The following is a 12,559-nucleotide window of genomic DNA, read 5'->3' on the forward strand; positions in this document are numbered from 1 at the left end:
TAGACCAGGTCCTGTTACCAACAACGGCTATCTAAATTTTCTTCGTTCCTTTAAACGCAAGCACTGCGATCTGAGTCCAAATGATTTGGTAAGAAAAGGAGCTAGAGCTTGGGTCAGACTCCCAGAGGTTAAAAAGGATCGTTATCGCCGCCAAGTAAATTAAAATTCAATATATTAATAATAATAATAAATAATCACTTTTCCCCCAAGGCTTGCAAAGTAAAAAGCAATCCATGCAGTATCGAAATCGAAGAGTGACGTTAATAATTTTTTTTTATGAAGTCGTCAAAATTTAATGTAATTTGTATCAAAATAAATTTGTTCACGGAATTGGATTGTATTTTGTGCTCACTTGGGGGTGGCAAAAATTTAAATCGTAGATCAATTAAAAGTTTTTCTGTGTATTTATACAGTTACACGATATTTTATAGAGGTTAAATCGAAGCTGTGCCCTTCACCAACAATCGAATACAGAAAGAAAGAAAGCTTCATATTAGTGTTCTACCCATTTTTATACTCGCTATTCTTGGAGTAAAAGAGTATTATATGTATGTATATATGTGCCGGCAGAAAATGTATGTGACATGCAGAAGGAGGCATAATATACATATATTCTTGATCAGCGTTAATAGCTGAGATGATAGATAATCCGTCTAAGTAACTAAATATATATCTATACTACATCAAAATTGTATTGCGCAGTTTAAGTTGAATGTGCAGGCAAATAAATGTAATATTTGAAGTATTAAAGAAAATACTAAATATATCAAGAATCAAACTTCGTATCTACATAAATAAACTATTAAAATTTATAAGTAAACAGACCTTTGTCCTTAAACTTTGCATAATTTAATTAACCCCAAGAAAGAATGTTTGTTCAATGAACCACATAAGATTTACTTACCCATCTAAATAAAGTGATGAATTAATAACTTGTGGCTTTTCGGTTGCCATGAAAAGAACAACTTTAGAGAATACTCATATGCTGTGGTCTTATCCTAAGGATGCTCAGTCATTTTATTCGTTCTTATTTTAAATACTTGTAAACTCGTGCTCGTATATAGACAACTCAGTTTCCAATTTCTGCATTAATTAACTGAAATGAAAACCAAACAATTTACTTAGCCAAATGCTCTCAGACAATTTCAATGTGCGAAGCTTGTAAGCAATCCAGAAAACAACATTCGAGTGGACTCTTTGCTCACTCCACCTGCCTGCGGGCAACATTTACTTTACGAGAACATTTTAATCTAATTTAACACACTTTAGATTTATATTTGCTTAAATAGAAGTTATCTAAGTGGCACGTGCCGGGCATACGCAATGGTCGAAGTCCAAGCCAACAAAAGACAGCCACAAACGTTGGTCAGCTGTCGTTTTTTTCAGAGACGAGGTCCACAGAGAGATAGAGACGCAGCCAGTAAAAGAAACAGAGACTGAGAGCCAACAATAAACCCCCAGACGCATTTTTATTATACTTTATTTCTTGTCTTTGAACGTGAAAATGCAATTCGGAATGCATTGGCCAATCGAATTGCGGAGAACGTTTTAAACGTTTATTGGCCAAAAGCTAAATGCAATCAATTTTACAGATGCAGCCCCCTTCAAAAAGACCAACAAAAGGATAACATCATAGAATCCTTAGAATAGATAAGCACTCTAACTCAGCCGTAGACTCGTCGCAGCAGAGTGAAGAAGGAGTAGATGACGTTCAGCAGGGACTGCAGCATCTTCAAATTCATCGGATAAACGCCACCCACAAGTATCTAAGGAAATAAGTGCAAATAAGTATCCATCAGACATATCGTTAATATTTAATCGTATATGAGAAATATTGCATTTACCGCCAGCGGTTTTTGTGAGCGCATTATGAGAAACTTTAACGTCTTTTGTGTTTCCACATCGAAGTCCATCCAGTTGCTTTCGTAGGCGGCAATGCTTACATAGAAGCTCTGTAATTCAGCAAAATGTGAATGATATTCTTCAATTAAATTAGTCATTTAGATACCTGAAAGTAGAGCTCATTGGCCACATAATAGAGAACAGAACTGTTGGCAAATATCATGATCATATAGGCAATAACAATTACAGTCTGGGCGATTGTTTGGGCCTTGGGGAAGCAAAATGAATAAGTAAATAGACAATTTATTAATTCAATATATAAAAAAATGATTAATTCTTAAAGAAATTAATTAAAAAGTGTAACTACACTTTTTGGCTGAGTTTTTAATTTTTTTGATCGTCATATTGTCTGTTCATTATTAAAAATGAATCGGTAACCAAATAGCACAAGTAAGAAGTGAGATACCCGCTACCCATTTTTAATAAAAAAAATTAATGTACCGATAAAATAATTATATAAACCGAAGACCATTTTTGGTATATTGGTATACAATGTTACATACATACACTTGCTTTACAAAGCTATAATACCCCTCTAACCTACGGGTAGCGGGTATTAACATCATAGTTGCAATTAGTACCTTAGGCATCTAAATAAATGATTTCATTTTGGACTTACGATAATCATAGAAAAAAGCAGAACACACAGCATCGCTCCAAAGCACAAGAACTCGACCAAATGCAGATTGGTATTCAATTGATTCATTGCATTCACAAACCTATGAAAAGGACTTTTCGCTTTGAGTTGTTTGCAGGTGGAAAATGAAAGGCAAATATGCTGTGCTGCGCTTACCCTTCCAGCTTGACCTGATATTGTATGCACCATATAATTTCTTGACGCACCCGCGACACCGGCAGACGTTGCAAGCTGCGTAGCTTGTGTTGCAATACGCGACACATGAGGATGGCAAACAATGTGAAGGTAACCACCAAATTGGTATACGGAATGTACATGCAACAGCCCATAGGCGCCATTATGGCCTGCACCACAAAGAAGAACTCGTAGTAGGGACTGGCGTATTTATCAATACCTGGCACATACATACCATAGGGCAATACTGCAAATAGCAAAAGCAAGCCCACAAATTGCCAGTAAAATAAACAACAAGAGCCCAAGGTTTGCTTACCACGTTCCGTGCCGAAAATGGGATAGGTCACAAAGCCAATGCAGCTGCAAGTGCCCATTAGCAAATTAATGCGTCCAATCGAGTTGGAAAGTCGTGTGGTTTCCAACACCAGTTGGGCAATGTGTTTGTCCGTGGACTTCTACAAGTAAGAAACACAAATTCGATTAAAATAAACTAAAACACATTATATTACGTACACAAATATAAAAAGAAAGCAGAATACAATATTGTTGCTAAAGAAATGAAGTTTCAGCTTAAGAACATCTTTGTCGATTACTGTTGTAAGACACAAGTGTAAAATATTTAAAAAGTGTGAAGGTTGGAAGTTTTAAGAATGTATCTAGTAGAAAAAACACAGTCAATGTTGTGAAAATAAAATTTTGTTTGAAGACATCGATATATGTATGTATGTGTACAGATATTGAAATAGATTTTACTTCTTAAGGAAAAGACGACAATATAAACTATAAAATCTAATTACATAATAAATAAAAACAGAAAAATACTACTATTTTACTTTTAGCATAATAACAAATTTATATGGGCCTCAGTAGAATTATTATTAAAAAATAATAACAGACAAATTTTCAATTTAGAAAAGTAAGTATTAATGTCAGAGTTTAAAATTCAAATTATTCAATAGAAATATGTTTATATTTCTGTTGTTATATATAATATATTATATACAAATAAACGTGTACTTATTTTTTTTTTTAATTTTTGTTTTACCATTTTATAATAAGTAATTTTTCAACACTTTGTGATAATTTATGCAATCAGAAAAATAACTTATATATTAAAAAACGAATTGTTTCGCCTACTCACCAGAAGCTGAAGATAGTAGCTCTTTAACAGTTCCAGAAATCCCTCGTATTGCTTACGATGCAGAATCAGCAATACACCGCGGACAATAGTGTTGGTAAAAAGCACCGCTAGGTAGACATTGCGTATAATGAAGTCCAGGGGCTCGGTGCTCAAGTAGATGTCAAAGTATTGAGTTACATTGGTGAGCACATAGGGCGTCATTGCCACATAACGTCGCCAATTGTGAACGTACAGATACGACCAGAACTTCATCAGTTTCAGAGTGTTACCAAAGATCGGCATCTCTGTTGTGGCCATCGCTTGCAGCTCCATGATGAGGCAGAGTCTATTGTCGCAGGAAGTTTGAACTGCGCGAATGGCACTCGAATTACATTTATAGACTTCGCAGTGGCTCAAGTGGTGTTTAAGGTGTTATTACCCCTATATAATTAACGGCTTTCGATAAAGGGTTATTGATTGCTCCTGGGCGGGTGTTAATTACCGTGTTATTGCCTAATTAAAGGTGTATCACGTTGAAATTACAGTGCTGGCTATTATACTGCTTTGTGGGCGTTGTGAGAATTCCTGGCTTCAGTTTTATTTAATTTCAATTCGGTTTAAAGTTTTTTCATGTCAACCTTTGTCGTTGCAAATAAACCAGGTCACCACATAAATTTTAGCGCGTTTTTTGGCAATGTATTTCAATGTTTGCAGCAAAAAGAAAAGCGAACTCAATGACCTGGCTTGGCAGTCGAGTGGTAAATATTTGCCTGGTGTCAACAGTATCCGGCGTGTTGACAGTTTTATGGCCGGTGAGCCAGTTGGTGTTCAAAAAAGGAAAAGCACTTGAAAGATCTTTAAAGTGTTCGAATACACGACCTAGGCCAATTACCGGGTGTAGTCGTAAATTGCATGTATGCAACATAGTGCTTTTTTGCAACACACGAATATGCGATCCAAATTGTCTGCGGACTCCGCACTTGACCTCTTTGATACTGATTGCGGTCTCGACATTTGTAATAAGCGTTGAAAGGCAGACGAAAAACTTTTAATTGCACACAGGGTCTGGCACAACATAAACTAAAGTGGGCGTGGAGGCTGGATGTTGCATCCTGGTATCCTGGTATCAGACAGGGTTCAGTTTGTCTTCCTGTTTGCTTTGCCAACACTTTTTGGCCAGCCAGACAACAACTACAAATTGAAATTTCCCAGCCTTGCCACAAAAAGTTATGTTTTTGCATATGCGAGACGTTGATTTGTTGACGATGTTTTTGTTGTTGGTGTTGCTGTTATTGTTGCAGCCAGTCGAATTAATGACTGCTCTCCGTTTGTCGATAATACACACGAGGAGCTCTATAGTGTGGAGCCCTTGCGTCCTGCGTCAAATTAAATGCATAATTACTTGATAATTGGATTTGTGGTCGGCTCAACTGGGTGTGCAAAATTTTCTAATTAAAATGTTTAGTGGCTGGCGAGACCTAAAGCGCCACTCCCCAATTGCCACTTGATGGCGCTAAGCCTCAGGCACGTACTCTCCACGGTGGCTGCCAAGTGGCTGCCATCAAGTGTCTGCCACCCGCTGAGCGCCGTGTCGAGTGAAGGAATAGTCTCCCATATTGTTCTGATACCCTCGAAGTCGCAGCACTGCAGTTGCCTGCGATCGGGATTATTAAAGTCGAACTAAAGTTAATCGACAAGCAGCAAAATGTATTTTCCCAATGTCAGAGATCTTTATTAAAAGCAGAAGCTAGAAAGCTACAGTCGTGCCTGCTCGACTGTGAGATACCTGCTTCCAATTAAAAAAAAAAATGTGCGCGATATTAGTTTTAAAATATCCTAAATTAACATACCACAACAAATACTAAAAATATACCAAGGAATATATTGGTTACCATACAGTGCAAAATATTCCTGGTTGTCAGCCAAAGCAACTAAGAAGACGGAAGTTAGAGAGGCAAAAATTTTAAACAAATTTAATCTTAATCAGACGGACAGACATGGGACGTGGTGTATCGTCTTGCTTCTTAATGCTGATCAGGAATATATATACTTTATGGGGACGGAGATAACACCTTTTGCCTGTTACATACATTTCAGGCAGGCACAAGGTTAAAATACCCATTTATCCTATGGGTAGCGGGTACAAAAAGTTGACACTAAATCGTTTACTAAGTGGTATCTGGCACTCGACATGCCGCAGATATCTTCTCCGATTTCTTATCTGCCAACTTGGCGTGCGCCGCTTTAAATAAGTAATAAACACCTTTTCTGGATCTGGGACGTGGTCTGCGCACCTTTCGGCGTAATAAATTTACATGCTGCTGCTGTTATTGTTGTTTTTTGTTAGGGAGACAGGCAGAGAGCCTCACCTGGTAAGTGGAGGAGGGGGTTGAACAATCTCAGTCGGCGCACATAGTTTGGCGCTTTTAAAATTTTCATAAGCAGCGTCGCAATCGTAATACAAACGAAATTTATTGCATACACTCAGGCGGCATTGCCTGCTAACTTATTCATATGAAATTGCCTGATTACCGCCCACCCGTCGCGACCTCAGTCTCCCTCTCTCAGTCTCTCTCTCTCTCTGTCGTTCTCAAATGCTCTCTCATGGTATTGGGACGTGTTTGAATTATATGCCGGTCATGCCATGGCAGTTGAGATGGGAGATTTTTACCCATGTAATGCGCCTGTTTGTATGGCAATCGCTGCGCTGGGCCGCATTTTTTATGAACTGTCGGGCCATGACTTTTATGATTTGTATTTTTGGGCTTGCTACAGGAAATTGTAGTGCCATTGAGTTGTGAGTGTGTGAGTGCGAGTGCGAGTCCGTGTGTATGCCAAGTACCAGCCAACTCACAAGTGTGTAGTTTCGAGTCACAGAAGTCATTGAATTAAGCAAATGGTCAGGCAATGCGCCAACGGGAAGGCGTAGGCAAAGGGAATGAATAAGTAAATTCCATGTACGATTGCTGAAAGTATACCTTCAAGTACTATATTTAGTTGTGTCTGTGCTCTATAAATGACATTCTGGATGGATTATTGGACAATAAAAACGTATTGAAATACGCATCATGAATTTTCATATTGGAAATGTTAGCATACAGTAAATTCAAAGCACATGTTAACATTATCAATAAATTTATACTCAATAAAAGTGATATAAAAATATATCTTATTTATTTTATTAATAAGAATATTTAAATTTGATATTTAATTGTTAAGTACAGTTTAAATTTGAGATATTTACATTTCGTTTGAATAATTTAAATACATTTTATTTATACATATATAGTTACAAATTATGTTCGCATAAATATTTGTATACAGATTTCTGGTCCTCGACACCTTTGTCTCGCTCATTTTAATTTGCTGAACAACCTGCCACAGTTTGTGTGTGTGTCTACGACAAACTTCAATGACAAACTTTCAGGTTGTATCAATATTTTGGCCCTGTGCAAATCCCCTTACGGCATACAACGCAACGCATAAAATCTAAGGAGCTGCACGTGCTCGAAATCTCAGCCACACACTCTACTCTGCACTTCACATAAGAACACACATTCACACTGTGGTTGTGGAGAACAACAACATATAAACACCTTGGTAAAGCACTAAAATATAACTTAATCCCAATGAAATTGATATGAAATTTTACACTGACTGTTTTCATCTTTCAGCAGCGAGCACAGAGAACACAGGGCGAATGAGCAATGTACCTGCATACATAGACTCGAAAGTTTACGCCGTAAATGTGTATAAGTATGTGTGTGTGTGGGAGTATACAATTTAAATTCCACACATGTGAGGTGTGAACATTTTTGGTGATTTGCTTGGCAAACTTTTGTCACTCTTTCACCTACATGGTAGATATTTCATCTCTTTCTCTCAGTCTGGGCCACTTCATGTCTCTCTGTATGTTTCAATGTTTTTTCCTGTTTAGCTAATTTGCTGGTTTCTACTTCTTTTCTCTCATTTGTGAGGGAGCTAACTTTGATGTTTACTTTGATAATTTTAGATTGAAAAAGTTTTCGTTGCAAGCATTGGGTCACGTCGCAGATTTGATGAAAAGTGAAATTATACTTGAAGAAAGTGCGGAACGAAGCCATCTCGGTTCCTTAGTGCTACACTCTTTAAGCTCAAATTCTACATCTTCTTTCTTTTTTTATGTTTGAAGACACAAGTTTCATTTATAGCCCTCAATAGCAAACTGACACAGAATTGAGCAGCGACCTTGTACCAGATTTTCTTTTTGGAAGCGGTGCCAAGCTGAGACATCTTTGCTCGCCTTTTGTTACGTCCTCAAGTCTCAGTAGGCGGCTGGCTGGCTGTTGAGCCACGCCCAATCGCGTACTTTACAATTACTTTCTGCCAGCCCTGTCCCTTTGGCATCTAATTTTATCTCACTTATTGCCCCGCTCAGCTCACAGCTGCTTAATTTTTATACTTGACGCACGCTCGTCGCCTTCTAAACGACATCCCTTGAGGTATGCAACACAAAGGCAACGGGCACAAAGTTTTCCGCTTTCCACATTGTTGTTGTTCTCGCTCTCTTTTCCTCCTGCTTTAGCTGGTGCTGTTGCTGTTTCTGTTTTGTGCTGCTTTAGTAAATAATTTGCCTGCGGGAGTCTGAGAAAGTAAGTAAAACAAAAAGTTGCTCGCTTTGTCGAAAAAAACACAGTGCAAGCTTCCAACTTGTGTCAGCCAAATTCCTCCATTAATTACTGAATTTACAAAAATAAAATCTGATTTAGTAAATATAAAATTTAAAATTCTGAGTTAAGTTTAGTTTTATTAAATTGTTGTTAGTATAAAAGAATATATTTTGTTGAAAGTTGTTTTAAAATTGCATTTTACTTACTTCTCTTTATCATAAAACAATGTCTGAGTAATACTACTGTAAATTTATAGTCAGTTCATTAAATAATAAACCTTGGTAATAAGATTTTGTAGTGTTATGTTTCTTATATTATTTTACCATTAACTTTAACTGTCTCAGGAGAAAATGTTAAAATGACTTGCACTGTTTTTCTTGTTGTGTTTTTAAAATTTATTGTTCAAATTTTTCTTATTACGTATTCTAATTTACATATAATAATAATAAGAATAATAAACATAAATGTTATAATGCACAGATAAGATTTAAAATTATTAAAATAATATTAAGCTTAGTGAATATAACAAAATGAAAATTCCGGTAACAAACTCTAGAAAACATCCAGCACACACGCATTTGAATTCTCAACCCAATATTAAGTATACGACATGCTTTTACAAACTGACAAATATTTGGCCAGGAGATGCACAACAATTTTGCTTATTTGTCAGAATGCCACAAGTTGTGAAATGTTTATCATGAAAATTACAGCTAAGCACTGCACTTGCCTCTCACGACTCCCAATGCAATTCATAAAGCAAACCTCAAGCGAGCAAAGTAACCACGAGTAAGGAAAGGAGGAAATACTTACATAGTACGAAGGTATAAGACATAAGAAAACGACAGGCGTCTTAGCCACAGCTAAACAAGTAATTTTGCGCACATTTCACTTGTCATATGACACGTACTTACTTTGCACTTTCCACTTCTTACACTTCTTACCCTTTCCCTTTACCTTTCCCATCTACCACACCCAGTTTACATTTGTATCTGTCTCACTCGATCTTGCGGTTGTCTGGCTGCCGCTGCCGCTGTCGTGTCTCGAAGCAATTTTCCTACTTAACGCCGAGCAAGAAGTTGCAAGTTTCTTGCATTTGCCTGCCACCTTGCACCATAATGCGCAGATATAAGATACAAGTTTACAGGCAACGCTTTGCTTTTTAGTTGGCAATTTCCTGCACCAACCAAGCCTTAAAGCTGCACATCGATGCTACTCGAAATCATAGTGGGAATATTAAGATCGCAGAAATAGCAATTGTCTTTATGCCTTTTTCAAGAGCCCTTTTAATGGCCACGTTCCACCAATTAAAACTATAATTACCCAGCATTAAAAACAACCGCCAAATAATACAGACTTAAAGCTCAACTGGCGTAACCTCTGCAACTCTTGAAAAAAGTGCAGACTGCAACTGACAGCAACAACAAAGTTTCATATTCCAGCAGTCACAGGCAACATAAGCCAGATGAGGCGAATGAAATGCAGGTGTGGCTATCACCTTTGGCACCAAGATTAGCTGACAGCTAGCTGAGGAGTTGTGGAACAACTTGGCGTATACGCAATGTGTTTACTCCTGTTCTAATTAAGCTCAACTTTCTTTTAATAAAATAGATGTCCTCCTACCACAATTTAATTGTGTGATTGATGATGCTGCCCTGCCAAACATTTTCATTAGAAGCTCGCACATTTCCAATTGCAACTCAATTAAGATGGCAATCTCGCAATAAAAGAAATATCTTCAATGCGGCAACCACTTGGGCATCTCGAAGTAAGTGTGAGAGTTCATATTGTACATAGTTTCTTTTTCTCCATTTCAGCCCATAAATATTTGTGGCAATAACAAAGGCCGGTCCCTGGGTTCAAAGTTCAAAGCCTTGAAGGGTCTAGCAGCTGTAATTGGCACACAACATGGACACACAACGTGTGTGTGTGTGTTGTTCGTGGCATTGTGGCCGTTGTGTGTTGGTATTAATGAAAAAGGTTGCTTCATAATGTCTTTGTTTGGCTTTGATTTGCTTCTCAGGGTCCTTCTATGCGGCCTGTCTGACAAATTGTAGGCGATTAAGATTTTTTATCTGACAGTTGGCAAGCTCTACGAATAAACGTGAGCCTTCAAGAGCCAAATACAAATTTAAGTTTTATTTAATATGAATATCAAACCGTATGATGCTATTAGAGGTTCATTTTTATTTAACTAAAAGTGCGGCTATCTAAAGTGCACTGGCAAATTATTTAAAAATATTCAAATTTTTCATAATTGATATTATTCATAATATAATATATACTCAGCAAAAAGAGTGTTGTCAACGAGTGATTAAAAAGCCATCATATTTGAACGATAATTTAATATTAACATTGAAAACGATAACAATGAATAATTGTCAAAAAAAAGTTGTATCTTAAACATATGCTTAAATGCACAAAGTGCTAAATGTTTTAACTAAAGAAAGTTTGTCGCTATTTTTATCTTAAGTGAAAAACAAACTGAGTTAAGACAATGCACAATGTCACAAACCGGTGAAAACAATGGCAAAAATCCAAAAATATTGCTTCGAATTGCTTTCGCATCCAGCCGATTTTACCGCGATTATTTCTTGTTCTCAGATTTCAAATGAAAACTCGCAAGTTTTCGTCAAATGAAGAAGTGATTTCCTAAACTGAAGCGTATTTCGAAGAAAAGGGAAAATCGTACTGCAAAAATGGTATCAAACCGTTTTTAGGGTCGCTATAATCATTGAATCAGACAATAATGTTGAATAAAGAAAATGAGTTTTGCTAAAAAGAAGAAATGTCTTTTACTATGATAGGATGGGTTCTTTTTAATTGACCTATTAAAATCCATCACATGTGATCGATAATCCAATATTATTAGATAACATTGAATAATTGCCAACAAAAAACATGTTTAAATTCACAAACTTCTAAATGATTTAACTAATGAAAGTTTCGCGCTATTTTTATCACAAGTCCAAGACAAACTGGGTTAAGATTGCCCTCGTGACTGTATACTATCTCACATTCATGAAAGCCAATCGATACTTTGGTTTTTAGCTTTCTAAGAGAGTAGGCTTAAATCATGTTTATTTTAAGCACAGTTCTCGACTTTGCCTTGACACACTTTTCTGCTAAGGGAAAATGCCCAAAAGGCAAAACTTTCTGAATGCGCCAAGTTTCGCGTCAAAAAGGTCGGAGATTGATGGGTTTCCATTCCCGCCCCTTTTCAGAAGGCAAGGAAAGGTGCGTTAAGTTGTACGAGGCGTGAAATTTAAGGTCCTGCGATTAGCATGTTGGGAAGTAAACTTTAGTTTTTGGTAGTTGTCATAAATTTAACAAGTTTGCTTATCGAATTTTAAAGTGGAAATTATTATTATGATTGAATAGATGTTTGCTGCTAAACGCATTGTAATTGCTTCCTTTGTATTATGAAAATATCGTTAATTGTTTGGCTGCAACATTATTTAATATCAACTATTGGAAATTTTATGCAAAATGCGTTCATGTTGAATATTTTATGTACATAATTTAATTAAAAACATAAGTGAAATATAAATTGCACTGCTATTCAATATGCATCCACATGTCAGCCAGAGTGTGGGAGAGAATTCTCATGCATTTAAATTAGTCACATGAATTTTTTATTAGCATGCGTCAGAACAATTTAATGTATAAACAAACACGTTGAATTAATGGAGGGAACTACAGTTACTCAGTAAAGTATTTTTAACCTATTTTACTCAAAGTTATTAATGTTCATAAGGATGTGAGCATGTTTGTTATTGTTTAATGAATGATAATGAATAATGATAATGATAGTAATAATTATGATTAATAATAATAATAATAATAATAATAATAATAATAATAATAATAATAATAATAATAATAATAATAATAATAATAATAATAATAATAATAATAATAATAATAATAATAATAATAATAATAATAATAATAATAATAATAATAATAATAATAATAATATAATAATAATAATAATAATAGGGAATAATAATATACGATAATAATAATAATATAATAATAATAATACTATGGCTATATACATATATAATATACCCG

At 35.9% G+C, this 12,559-nt stretch overlaps 1 protein-coding gene across 1 annotated transcript; it reads right to left on the reverse strand.

Annotated features, from left to right (window-relative positions):
* Nucleotides 1-1,459: 1,459 nt before the first annotated feature.
* LOC133850111 (odorant receptor 30a) lies at nt 1,460-4,176 on the reverse strand. The gene is made up of 7 exons (XM_062286095.1): nt 3,855-4,176; nt 3,030-3,168; nt 2,696-2,960; nt 2,522-2,621; nt 2,009-2,110; nt 1,845-1,952; nt 1,460-1,766 (listed from the first exon to the last, which is right to left on the reverse strand). The coding sequence occupies exons 1-7, from the start codon at nt 4,164-4,166 to the stop codon at nt 1,665-1,667; spliced, it is 1,128 nt and encodes a 375-aa protein (XP_062142079.1). The 5' UTR covers nt 4,167-4,176; the 3' UTR covers nt 1,460-1,664.
* Between the last annotated feature and the right edge of the window lie 8,383 nt (nt 4,177-12,559).

The sequence above is a fragment of the Drosophila sulfurigaster genome, chromosome 2L (assembly GCF_023558435.1).
Source record: "Drosophila sulfurigaster albostrigata strain 15112-1811.04 chromosome 2L, ASM2355843v2, whole genome shotgun sequence".
Lineage (NCBI taxonomy): Eukaryota > Metazoa > Arthropoda > Insecta > Diptera > Drosophilidae > Drosophila > Drosophila sulfurigaster.

What these genes read in the sequence shown, in the direction of transcription:
- LOC133850111 (XM_062286095.1), bottom strand. Translation starts at nt 4,166, where the DNA reads ATGGAGCTGCAAGCGATGGCCACAACAGAGATGCCGATCTTTGGTAAC. An exon ending in GCTACTATCTTCAGCTTCTG is followed by an intron (nt 3,169 to 3,854) that starts GTGAGTAGGCGA and finishes TCTTACTTGTAG; the next exon opens with AAGTCCACGGACAAACACAT. An exon ending in CCAATGAGCTCTACTTTCAG is followed by an intron (nt 1,953 to 2,008) that starts GTATCTAAATGA and finishes GCTGAATTACAG; the next exon opens with AGCTTCTATGTAAGCATTGC.